The 13,594-nt window shown below is 41.0% G+C and overlaps 1 protein-coding gene across 7 annotated transcripts in view; it reads left to right on the top strand.

Annotated features, from left to right (window-relative positions):
* ADGRG6 (adhesion G protein-coupled receptor G6) overlaps positions 1 to 13,594 on the top strand; it is a 236,862-nt gene that overhangs the window by 109,040 nt on the left and 114,228 nt on the right. For 4 of the 7 annotated variants that reach the window (XM_068232044.1, XM_068232047.1, XM_068232048.1 and 1 more), the window contains exons 5-6: positions 8,922 to 8,990; positions 12,724 to 12,909. In XM_068232044.1, the coding sequence (XP_068088145.1) occupies positions 8,922 to 8,990; positions 12,724 to 12,909 (255 nt within the window). The remainder of the gene's footprint in view (positions 1 to 8,921; positions 8,991 to 12,723; positions 12,910 to 13,594) is intronic. The other 3 variants (XM_068232050.1, XM_068232051.1, XM_068232046.1) reach the window with 2 other exon arrangements.

Here is a 13,594-nt window from a genome sequence, read left to right on the forward strand (position 1 = left end):
TTACAGGGAAGAACAGATATAAATAATGCACTGGCGAATTGATAAGGGGGGGTCTGAGGGCAATCTGAGCGTGTGGGCGGGTGATTGGGTGCCCGCAAGGGGCAGATTAGGGTCTAATCTGATGGGTAACAGTGACAGGTGGTGACAGGGGGTGATTGATGGGTGATTGACAGGTGATCAGTGGGTTATTACAGGGGGTATAGAGGCATACAGTACACGGGGGGGGGGGGTCTCGGGAGAATCTGAGGGGTGGGGTGATCAGGAGGGATCGGGGGGGGGGCAGTTTAGGGTTAAAAAAAATAGCGTTGACAGATAGTGACAGGGAGTGATTGATGGGTGATTAGGGGGGTGACTGGGTGCAAACAGTGGCCTGGGGGGTGGGCAGGGGGGGGTGGGAGGGGTGCTGTTGGGCGATCAGGGGGCAGGGGGGGGGGGAAATCAGTGTGCTTGGGGGCAGACTAGGGTGGCTGCAGCCTGCCCTGGTGGTCCCTCGGACACTTGGACCACCAGGAAGGAGGCAGCCTGTATAATAGGCTTTGTATACATGACTGACGCGATCGCCGCATAACCACGCCCGCCGCGGCCCCCGCTGATGGGCGTATATCGGTCGTTTAGGCCCAGTCTTTGCCGCCGCCCATCGGCTGGGGGCGGTCCTCAAGTGGTTAAGTGCATAGAAGTCTGTTAGAGTCTTTGTAATGTTTATACCTACATATTTAAATTGTGTAACCCATTTCAGGGTACTGGGGTAGGTTGAAATATAAAAATTGTCTAACTGCTTTAGAACTGATTTTTCCTATTTTACCCTAATACCCTAGTACTTACCAAAGCTGTTAATAATATCTAAGGCTGCTAAAAGAGAGGCCTCCAGATCTACCAAGTATAGCAGAATATCATCTGCATACATGGACATTTTTTCAATAAGAGAACCTACAGGTATACCTTAAACATTGGTGGAGTCTTTTATCAAAATTGCCAAGGGTTCAATGGCAAGTGCAAACCAGTATGGTGACAATGGGTATCCCTGGCATGTGCCTCTTGACAGTGGGAAGGGACATGATATAGTATTACCAGTTTTAATGCGAGCAAGTGGCTCGTGATACAGAGCTTTAACCCATGAGATAAAATGATTACCTAGTCCCAATAAATTAAACAGTTGCCATAGGTAAGACCATTCAACAGAATCAAAAGCTTTTTCTGTATCCAAGGAAGCAACAGAATCTTGTGAAGGAATGGAAATATTAGTAAAGAGCATGCGTAAATTGTCTGTGCTGCGTCCTGGCATAAAGCTTGTTTGATCACAGTGAGCTACCTCTGTTATGACTTTTTTTTTAGCCTATTAACTATGATATTTAGTAGTATTTTTGCATCGGAATTTACTAACGATGTTGGTCTGTATGATCCACATTGGTTAGGACCTTTGTTGGGCTTTAATATTACTAGGCTTTAGTATTCATATGATAATAGCGTCTCTAAATTTAGAGGGCAAATTGTTTCATATACTATATTTCTAATCATTTTTCACTCACTGTCTTATACTGTTGTTAGGTTTTTTAATTCTATGCAGAAACATCATACAGCTTAAGCTGATAGTTATATGTTTTTGCTGCTATCAGTTTTTTATATTTGAAATAACATTTATCTGATATGCCACCAGTAAATTTCTATTAATCTTCCTAAAATGGTAATTGTATTTGAAGTTATGCAAAACTGTAAAACTCTTATGTCATGGTTTTGTGATGCTGAATGTGAATCAGAATTACAATGGCTCAGAAATCGCAATGGTCCTGGCAACAGGACAAAAGTCCCCTGAGCCAATTCGTGCATATCCGCCAAGAATGATCACTGTTTTTGTTCAAAAACAGAGATGATTTATTTATTTATTGTATTTATAAAGCGCCAACATATTATGCATCATTCTAAAATGGGTGCCGCCTTGCTCCCTCCGACTCACTTGTTTTTTCTGCTCCCACTGCCGATCATTAGATTAATGAATTCGTTCATCTCCTCTATAGGCCCCAGTGATTGCCGTCCTCAATAAAATGCCTGCGTCACTTGTGAAGTGTAATAGCCACACATTACTTCTTATTTAGCGTACTTATTGTACGCAATAGGAAACAATGCACGAGGACATCTTGTGGCCAAATAGTAAAATTACACCTACATACATAAGAAATGAAACCTTTTTTAATATTTATGTCACGAGGGTATATTATTAATTCTTTGCTTAAATTAGTGAAGGATATAAAACTGAAAAAATGCACCCTTATTTCCAAATAAAATATTGGCAACATACAGTGTATTAAGGATATAATTTAAACGTTGTAATAACCGGGATAAATAGGCAAATAAAATGTGTGGCTTTTATCCACAGTTTTACGTTTTATTTTAAAATTATGAGAAAACTGAGAAATAATATTTTTTTCCCCTATTTTTTCTTATTACTTCCATGAAATTAAGAATAAAATAATGCCTAGCATAATTTTCCACCCAAAGAAAGCCTAATTGGTGGCAAAAAAAACAAGGTATAGATAATTTCATTGTGATAACTAGGGATCAAGTTATTGGGGGATGAATGGGAGAAGCGCTGAAATGTGAAAATTCCTCTCATCCATAAGGTGAAAACAACCCGCGGGCTTAAAATGGTAATTAGACCTGACAACATGGTGTCTTATTGCTAGACTCCTCTGAATGTTCACCATATATGTTACATACTGTATATTCTGGCGTATAAGTCTACTTTTTAACCCTTGAAAATAAGCCTGAATGATGTATCGATTTCAGATCAAAATTGCGATCACGGAAATGATGATTCCATGATCGTCAAAGCGACGATTTGTAAGATATACTGGCGCTCTCCCAGTGTGCAGCCAGTACAGCCCAGCAGTCCCTTCTGCTGCTGTGCTGAGCGGGCCGCTCTGTGCACTTGTAGCAGCAACTCATCAGCTCTCACGGCGGAGGTGGGTAGGGGAAGTGACGTTCCTGCCATCTTCACTCTGATCTCGCGCTTTCTCCTGCTGCGCGGCGATGTTTCTATGGTGACAGCTGGTTGGAGGCAGAGCGGGAGGTAGAAGGGAATTGGCTTCCCGGTCAGGCCTGAGGAGTGGAGCTCCGAGGAGGCGGAACCGTGATGGAGGGGTGAGGAAATGCTGCAGGGGATCCCGGGTGACACCGCTCCCTGCTGGGCTAATGTCATACACATTTGTAGTGGCTGCTACTATGCCACAGGTTAGAGACCAGGGGGGAGGGGGGCTTCCTGGGGGGGGCTTACTGATCATACATTCTATGAGGGGTGGGGGCATACTGGCCATACATACTATGAGGGGTGGGGGCATACTGGCCATACAAATTATGAGGGGTGGGGGCATACTGGCCATACATACTCTGAGGGGTGGGGCATACTGGCCATACATACTATGAGGGATGGGGCATACTGGCCATACATGCTATGAGGGATGGGGGCATACTGGCCAGACATACTATGAGGGGTAGGGGTATACTGGCCATACATACTATGAGGAGTGGTGGGATATTGGCCATACATACTATGAGGGGTGGGGACATACTGGCCATACATACTATGACGGGTGCGGGGGATACTGGTCATTACATACTATGAGAGGTAAGGGGGATACTGGTCATACATACTATGAGGGGTAGGGGGGCATACTACCTATGTCCAGAGGTTGTAAGTACAGTATCAATCTTTAGCACTAAATTCACAATGTACAGTAACATTTACAAACATGACAGAAAATGACAACATACTATCAATTTGATTGTATGTCATTTTCTGTCAATGCATGTTTGTTTGTTACTGTACATTGTGAATTTAGTGCTAAAGCTTGATTTGAAGAAAATCGTGAATCAAATCGAAATCGCAATTTCTGGCAGAAATCGTGCAATTCAATCTTTTCCTAAAATCATTCAGGCCTACTTGAAAATCTTCTGCAAAGTCAGGTGTTGTCTTATACGCTAGGTGTCATTGATGCCGGGTGATATGCCCTATCCTGTTACCAACTCTCAGATCTCGCTGCTGAGAACTGTAGTGAAGCGGCGCAGGCGCGCATGTGCGAGATCTGAGAGGTAAAGAAGGAGATAAATAGGATACAAGGGTGGGCCAGAACAGAAAAAGAGGTGTGTTTTATGGACACAGTGCGATCTGTTCTTCCACACTGCTTTGATAAATAGGTAGACAAGGAGAGCTGACAAATCCACTTAGGGAGAGGTAGAGGTGACTAATCCAACCAGTCAATCGCCTACATACTGTTCTATACTGGGTACCACATACAGTACAGCACCAGTTCATACACAACACCAGTATATGATTTATTTTTAATTTTTATTTGATGAGCGTTGGAAGAGGGTTAGTCTTATAGAGTGAGTATATCCCAAACTCTATATTTAAATTGGAAAAGTTGGTGGGGGTCGTCTTATACACCCAGTCGTCTTATACGCCGGAATATATGGTAGTTACATAGTTAGTTTCGTTGAAAAATAAGACACCTGTCCTTTCTGATTTCTAATTACATTACTATTCTATAGCATTCTCTTCAAGTGCCTCAGCCAGTAACAACTTGCGCTAAACAGGAATTAGTATACAATGGGGAAAACTTTTTGCTGAAAAACTGCTACTTCTGTTTAGACAAAATCATTACAAGATTTTATGAGTTTTGATTTGATTTAGGACTAGGACCCACTAAAGTGGTTTTGGCAGCATTTTTGGATCACTGCCAAATGCTGGTGATTCCAAAACCACTTTGCCAATGAAAGTCAATGGTGGTGATTGGGATTAGGACTAATTCTAATCACAGGACCTGCATCATTTTGGGAAGGTGTGGTCTCCAATACAAAAGATACTAGTGCTGCAAAATTGCTTCTGGATTCTCTTTTCAAAAGCAATCTTTCAGTGATTTGGGCGTGGATTTTTTAAAAATTATTTTTCAATAAAGTATAATGTATTCAGCAGGTATTCCAATGTCTGGCTTCCTCCCATAGTCCTGCCCCCTAGCAGAAGAAATTACAGGCGCTTCTCTGATAGGAGCTAGGTAAGCGCCTATGACCTCTTCATCTAGGGGGCAGGGCTATGCGCGGAAGCCTGACATCGGGGCACCCAGTAAGTATAATAAACTTTATTTAGACATAAACGTTATTTACACAGAAAAAAAAACGAAAACACTGTGCAGTTTACTGTACAGTGCTTCAAAATGCCAGAAATCTCAGTCGCAATTGCCCTGGGAATTGTTGCACAAAATGCTGTGCAACATTTAAAGTGCTACAACAATTCCTAGTGAGTCCCAGGCCTTACGGTCAGTTATAGAGTAAGTACTGTCAAAATTTCCCCTATGCCCAGATTGTCACGCCATTAATAGTTGCACCATTATAACATCAAATTATTAAAAAGTGTAACTAAAATGTTACTTGTATTACTCCAAGCCATGCTCTGTGATCTTCGTGGATACTCTGGTCTGTTCCTTTGATGTATTAAATGTATGCCATCATAAATCTGATTTCAATGAAGATTCAGTGATGACCAAAAATGTTTTTACCAAAACATTTTGTTTTTTGTATATTAAAAGTTTAAATACATTTATGGACTGCAATTGCATCTCTCGTGATTTCTGTTCAGTCTTCATAGCCTCTTAATCATAATACATGGTCAGAAGAGTGCACAGTAGCATCTGCTAAGGTCTAAAGCACTCATAAAGGGAAGCTAAGCATACTTAGCTAAGCTTGTATTACAAGCCCATTCTCCTCCTAAGCAGGTCAAAAAATGTCAAGCTTGGGACATCAAGCCAAGGGTTCCATGGTCTCCAAAATTTCACATCTTTAACCACTTCCGGATTCCGGGTGGTTTGGCTGATCTGTGCTGCGGGGGCTCTTCAGCCCGCAGCACAGATCAGAAATCAGGCAGGGCGATCAGACCTCCCCCCTTTTTTCCCCACTAGGGGGATGTCCTGCTGGGGGGTCTGATCGCCGCCTTGCTGCTGTGCCTAGCGGGGGGGGGGGGGGGGCTCCTCAAAGCCCCCCTCCGCAGCACTAGTCCTCCCTCTGCCTCCTTCCCTCCCTCTCCCGTCCCCTGTGTGTGGCGCAGGACGGAAAGCCGTCCTGCGCCGGATAGGAAAGGCTTTAGCCTATCAGATGCCGGCGATCCCCGGCCAATCAGAGGCCGGGGATCGCCGATCTCCTCTACGGCGCTGCTGCGCAGCAGCGCCGTATATATGTAAACACCGGGGAAGATCTTCCCCGCGTGTTTACATTTACCCTGCGAGCCGCAATCGGCGGCTCGCAGGGTGTTCACGGAGACACCCTCCGTGAACTGACATGGAACATGGAAAAGCACTTCAGGATTCAGGGGCGTAGTTAAGCGTACGCAGAATCCTGAAGTGGTTAAACATAACAATACATTATTATGCTTCCAGTACTAGCTTACTGTAACTGGGAAGTGGTTGGGGATTGTGATTTTGTCACAGATAATATTACTTTGGATCAAACACAACTGTATAGGCAATAAGGACTTGACTATTTTTTAATTTGACGTTTTCTAAACTGTAAATCCACTTTAAGCAATTTAATACCCCTTAAAGTAGATGTGAGGTAAAATAAAAAGAAAGTTAAGCTTTACTTACATGGAGCTTCTTCCTTTCCCTAAAAGTATATCTGATTTAGCGCTGTCCCCCAGGCAGCCGCTGTCCTTTCCGTATGATCACTGACCCCTGTTTGTATTGTTAGCTTCTGCACATGCGCATGTGTGCCTCTCATGATCATGCTCCTGCAGCCTGGAAGGTTCTGAGATGATAGCAAGAGGTGTGCAGTGTGCTTACACGTTCTCAGAAGCTCACAACCCAGCTGGGGGTCCAGGATCATACAGAGGTGACATCAGCAGCCTGGAGGACAGCAGAACTGCATTTGCTAGACTTCTAGGTGCTGGAAGAGCCCCAGGTAAGTTAAGCTTAACTTTTTATTTTTTTTATTTTAACTCAAATATCCTTTAAGCACGGTGAAAATTGTCAGATAAATAATGTATATTTTAATTGAGATTATTTTGGGACAAAGGCAGGTAGGATAACCATATGGGCCATACATGGAAACTATACAGACACAGTTGGTAGACCAGGTTTTTCATTCTGAATTATTCCAAAAGTCTTTTAAACTGGAAATTGATACAGCTACCAGGTCCAAGTATCATTTAAACAGCTGTTGTTACTTTTTGGCTTAGACAATATGCATTTCTAGCTCTCATAATTCATCTGTTTGAATGTTTAATAGACCCATTAGAAGTACATTCATGTAACAGTTACAATAATATTTATATAGCGCTTTTCTCCCTGGGGACTTAAAGCGCTGTGCCCCTGCATTATGCGGTTTCAAAGGCTAGGGAAAAGAGGTGAGTTTTTAGCCTTTTTTTTAAGCTGTCCGGAGAAGACGCCTCTTGTACTGATTGTGGAAGGGAGTTCCATAGAGTAGGGGCTGCATAGGAAAAGGCCCGGGCACCAAATGTTAAGTGTATCCTGGGAATAACCAGCTTCATCTTGTTGGCAGAGCGGAGGGTGTGTGGAGGGGCATAAAGTTCCAATAGATCCGCTATGTATTTGGGTCCCATGTGGTGTAGAGCCTTGAATGTCAGCAGACAGATCTTAAAATTGATTATCCATTTTACTGGCAACCAGTGAAGAGTTTGCAGTGCATGTAGCTATTTGTTGAGGCATTTGTGCTTCGTTGCAGTCCAGGCAGTACCTGCATTTTTACAATGGTGCAACTCTGAAAATCCTCAGTCCTGTAGGCAAGAAGTACTGACAGGGACATGCTGCCCAAATATAATTGGTTATTAGTGCTGATTGACAAATAGTCAACTATTTTTAACATTTCCGTGCTATGTCACTTAAAAAATATTGGTTGAAGCATGTCTGCCTCCATTTGAGGTCTCATCCTATTGTTAAAGAAAACCAGAGACAAGATCAACTAAATGTTTTATACATACCTGGGGCTCCCTCCAGACCCATGCGCATGGATCGCTCCCACGCCACCCTCCTCAGTATTCTGTATTGCCAGTACCGGGTCCCATTACTTCTGCCAGTTGCGGCTAGTCTACTCAAGAGAAGTGCACCCTCTGTGTATCTCTCTGGCAGCCGCCGTGCACCGTGATCCTTGCACATGGGGCTGGAGGAAACCCCAGGTACTTGTAAAACTTTTAGTTGATCTCGTCTCTGGTACACTTTAAGGAGTCTGCGAGTACTGATGCTTTATTATTTCTAATCATAAAGTGACATAGAAAATACACTTGTCTGGTTCCAAGCAAGTAGGAATTAATGAAAACCTTTATTGCAGCAAAAAGTTGTCAAAAGAAAAATTGCCATATTTTAGGAAAAAATATAGTAGGCTCTAAATTAACCAGAACTCTCAAGTAACCAGAAAAAATCCTTGCCTTGCAGGATGTACAAAACTTTTTTTTACAGTTCATAATCTATAATAATAATTTTCAGGCTGTCAGCTGTATGTATCTATGTGTGCGCTGCTGTTGTTGGCCGCAATTGTGGCGCTGATTGGATATATTCCTGCCCCATGCATCGTAGTGCGCGCCACACGCTAGTAAAGTAATAAAGCTTGGTTACATTCAGTTAAATTGTCTCTATTTGGCTTCTTTTGCTTTCATTTACAATATTTCAACATTAGTACAGAGTATATGGTGAGAGTATAGTATGAGGTATAGTTAGAGGTATTGTTAGTTCGACCTATTTTTAATAGTAACTTTCAAGCAACCAGAAACTACATTTATCTGTCATATACAAATCCCCATAGGTGCCAGATAACTGAGATTCTACTGTAGCCTTTTCCCACAAAGTTGGATAGTATTCATCATTAAAATTACTCTATCAGGAATAAATTATTCTAACAGTATTATTTTGTTGATGTTTATCTTGTAGGTACATCCTTGCCAACAACGCCCTCAACTGAACCAACGACCTGTGAGAAACTGGCTGGTGTTTGTCAAGGTAGACTGATATCTACAAATACAACATGTTTACTAATACAGATTGGTTTTATTCGAGGTACTTTTATGTAGTAAAAAATGAAAAAACAAAAATGTAAGCATACATTTAGTGAACTGTTAACCATGACAAATGTTTTAATGTGCTTGTTACTTTTATATCCCTCACTGACTAAAATACACAAGTATGAAAAGGTATCACAATTCATTCACCAAGTGTACAGGGTCTGCATAGCAATGGTGCTGACAGATTTATTATAAAATGTGTAGGTCATGACTTTTGACTACACATTTTTATAGCTTTCCCTATATTTTAACTTTTTGACATCTTTATGTTTCTTTTTCCACAGCTGCTTTAGGAGCTACATAATTTAAATGCAACCTTTAAATTACTAAAATGTAAGAATGAATAACTGTGCCTTATCATATTCAAGCCATGCTTTCATGTAGCCTCTCTGTAGAAAAGCTACTGGAGTTGTCATTTTCAGTAGAGGTCAGATCACACAGTACAAAACAACTTTCATCAGTACCTTGAGGATTCATCTGCACGACTGCAAAGTGCCACACAGTGGGATGCTGACCTTTCCAACATATCTGTTCCAAGACTTACTTTCCTCTCTCATTATTTGGTGTCACCTGGGCTATGTTTTATTTTTACAGCTTGTGCGCCATTCTCCAACCTCTTCTGCCTCACTGATTATGTGCTACAACTCAGTGCTTCTCTTCCTTTTATTTTAAAAGCAATTGTTGTTCTTTAGTTCAAAAGATGTTTAATTTTGAAAAAAAAATGAAGCACTATTTTCTCAGTGGCTGTAATAGTTATTTAAGCCTTAATACTTGTACTACTGAGTTACTTAATGCATTGATAGCTGTTATTTGTGGCTCCCGACTGTTATTTGTGGCTCCCGACATCGAGAAAAAGCAGATGTATTTGTTTATAACATCAAAAAAGCTGGAACTGGCTCTACGTTTACACAACCAAATAAGTATTTTATAGAGGAAAATGAGATGATGAATGAGGTTGCCGTAAGCAACTGTCTGAAGTGCTTGTCATATATTTTTATGAACAAAATCCATTGTTTCCTGAGGTCTGTTTAAGACAGGATTATGATATCAGGAAGACTTTTGTTGTACAAATGTCACTATTTCGATGTAATTTTCGATTCTACTCATCCATCCATATACCCATTAACGATCCTTCAGACAATAACATAATTGTAATATAAATTAATAGTAAAATAAATATTCAAATTAATAAAATAAATAGTAAAATGAATGACAAGTAAAATTAATAAATAATACACCTGGAAATCATACATGTTTTAGTACTTTAGGTTGTACACATTGGTGAAATCCATGTTCTAAGGTAGGGAGTTGCTCTTCTTACATAAAACCTACTATAGTGGGAAGTCCTTTTTCCATGCATAAATCCATCATAACAGAACATAGATTTTCTTCTCTGTAAGTGAGAAAAACAGTGCTTACTAGGAATACCTCATATTCTTGCCACATTAAGATTTTGACAACTCTGTTTTTACTATCAACGTGGTGATAATTAGTTTTGCAGAGCTTCTGGCCAATCAGTGCTGGAACAACACCCCAACTGAAGAACTAAATTCATACTGCTGCCACCTATTTAAGCAGCAGCAGCTTTTTCACATCTGAAAGTCTAGTGACCTCTAGAGGTTCTTTTTAATCCTATTAAAGTCCTATTTCTTATGATTGTCTGTGTGAAAAGTTTTCCTTTTTATGGAAAGATGAGCAAAATATATTAATTTCCGCTCTTAATGCTAAAATGTATTAACCTTACTAGATACTACAATAATCTGCACTGCTATCAGTATTATTATTGATTTTTTTCACAGCACTTACACATTTTATGCAGCACATACATTTGCCAAGTGCATCAAAGTACTTGCTGTTCTGTGAGTAAATGATGTAGCTATAAAATAAATCTGACCTGAATTTAAAAAATACTTTGTGTCAGAGGCTCAGAGCTGACTACAAATTCATGGCTGTGGCCTTTACTGATTTAAATCTAATAGACCTTTTAATATCACACTTAAAGAGAGTCTGAATAGATCTCGCTTCAGACCTCATATATAGCAGGGGTCCCTGTCCCCCCAAATCCCCTCTGTAATGCGGGGGAGCGCTTCCGCATTGGGGCAGGGCTATCCGCCGCAGCCCTGCCCCACTCGCGTCTGTCAGCGCGTATCTCCGCCTCTCCCCCGCCCCTCTCAGTCTTCCTTCACTGAGAGGGGCGGGGGAGAGGCGGCGATGCGCGTCTGATAGACGCGACTGGAGGCAGGGCTGCGGCCATTAGCCCTTGCCTCCAGGAAGCAAAGTTCACGACCAACTTTGCGACCAACTTTTGCGGGGGGTGGGTTGGGGGTGAAGGGACCCCCGTTTAGCCGCGGGATAGCGGCGTTTTAGCTGGGGCACACGTGCCCCTGCTATATATGAGAGCTGAAGCGAGATTTAGTCTCGCTTCAGCGTCTCTTTAACCAGGAGCATTTTTGGTAGTGTGTTGACAGGATGTCCTTCCTTCTCTCAGTAAGGTTCTGTGGTCACATGCTTTTACTTGGCATTAGAATTCATGCAATTTGCTGAATCAAAGTACATTTTAGGTGGAAATCGAATCCACTTCTTTGCAGTTAAATCCCTCATTCTTTAGAGCACATGTCTATTGGCATATAAATACATGACACCTGAATGTAATTCTTACTGTGTTCATAAAATTGTAAAGGTGGAAATGAACTACCGATTAGATGTTTAAATATAATATGGAAACAAGAGACTGAATTAGGTGCATGATGCCAGAAGCAAATCTTTAATGTCTAAATTTTTTTTCTTTTACCCATTATTCACACTGCATGAACAGAAATGATCCTCGACAATAAAAAAAGCAACCCTTTCAATATTGTTTAATATAGCATTGTTCAAAATGTTATTTGAAATTATACTCACAACTAGTACATTTGAGGTTCTACCTCTTGCAATCAAAATAAAATGCTCCCATCACAGAAATGTAATTACAATATTTCAGAGAAATGCTCAGAATATATTTTTCAATCTATTATGACTGAATTGGCATGTTGTGTGTAGTTTTGTTATTGGCAATATGAATGTTTTCAGATGCACTTTGTGTGATCAGCATCCATGTAAAAAAAAGGCAAGTGGAGTGCTCAGACCTGGCCTTCCCTCAGTACCCCTCAGACAGTAGTATCAAAGTCCATAGCTTGGGCCAGCACCTCCATGCAATTAAAAAAACAGTGGGCTTTTTGCTGGGACACAGACACTCATCTGTTTTTTTATGTAAACCTTTTAGTGGATTAAATAAAGAGCTATATTTTTATTTTACCAAAAGAGAGCTATTAATTGCTTTGAGGTGCTGGCCCATTCTATGGACTTAAAATATTTTCAGATGACATAGCTAAAAATGATCAATATTATCTTAAAAATTACAGTGTGTGGGCACCATAGTGCTATTTTAGTCAACAGGTATTCCTCAAATTTCTGTCATAAATATTTTCCATAAACCAATTTAGCCACGTGGGAGTGTTTCATATGCTTACAACTTTCCTAAAGATGTGCAAGGATCTGATCTGGATTTGTTAGAAGCTGATGGGTCTTCACGCTGTGTCTTCCAAATACTGCAATTCATTTCTGAATACAATTTACACAAGGATATGTGCATGATATCCCATGCGTTATCATTTCTGTCTTCTCTTTATTAGCAGCTGAAGTTCCATCCACTGTAACCTCTACTACTTCAACAACCATTGTAACTACATCACCTTATGTAGCTACATCATCTCATGTAACTACTCCATCATCCATGCCATCATCTAGTGTTGCTTCTTCACCATCCACTGCTATCATGACTAACACATCTGATTTCTCTTCTACCAATTTTACATATGGTAAGAAACTACATCTTCCATATTATGCGTGTGACTTGATGTAGAATGTAAATCCTTCTATGTAAAACAAAACCTTATTAAAATATACAGATAAAGACGATGACATTAAACATCCAGGAATTAATAAAATGACTGATTCTTAAACCCTGAAAACAAAACATAAACTGCCACCCCAAAGAAGGAAACAGGATACAACAGGGTACTACTAATGTATAACAAAAAATCACAATTTTATTGTTCCATAAAACAACCTCCTTTTCATTACCGCTCACCTATCATAAAAAACAATAAGAGACACCACAAACTGTGGTCGCTGCTTGGTCCTTGCAAAAAAGCCCAGTGGCCTGAGGATCTCCATTGGGCTGCAAAAGGCCAGTGGGAATCCTCAGCAACACAGAATTCTTATTGTCCCTGTTGCTAGGCAGAATTGGCTTGCTGCAGCCTATGGAGAGCCGCATGCATCTGTTGGCCTCCAGGCTGCTGAAGGGACAGACAGGGTGCGTCTGGTGGGACAGGTAACCGGACAGGTGAGCGGCGATGCGTACGGGCTGCATAGGGATGCAGAAGGAACGGTACACATCCGCCTCACGGATGTGCTTACCTTTTCCATTCTGCATCTGCTCCAGTGTGAACTGAGCCTAAGTGTTGCAGAATTTTTGTCTCAGTTCAAACATTATGAATTATA

This window comes from Hyperolius riggenbachi, chromosome 4, assembly GCF_040937935.1.
Source record: "Hyperolius riggenbachi isolate aHypRig1 chromosome 4, aHypRig1.pri, whole genome shotgun sequence".
Taxonomy (NCBI): Eukaryota; Metazoa; Chordata; class Amphibia; order Anura; family Hyperoliidae; genus Hyperolius; species Hyperolius riggenbachi.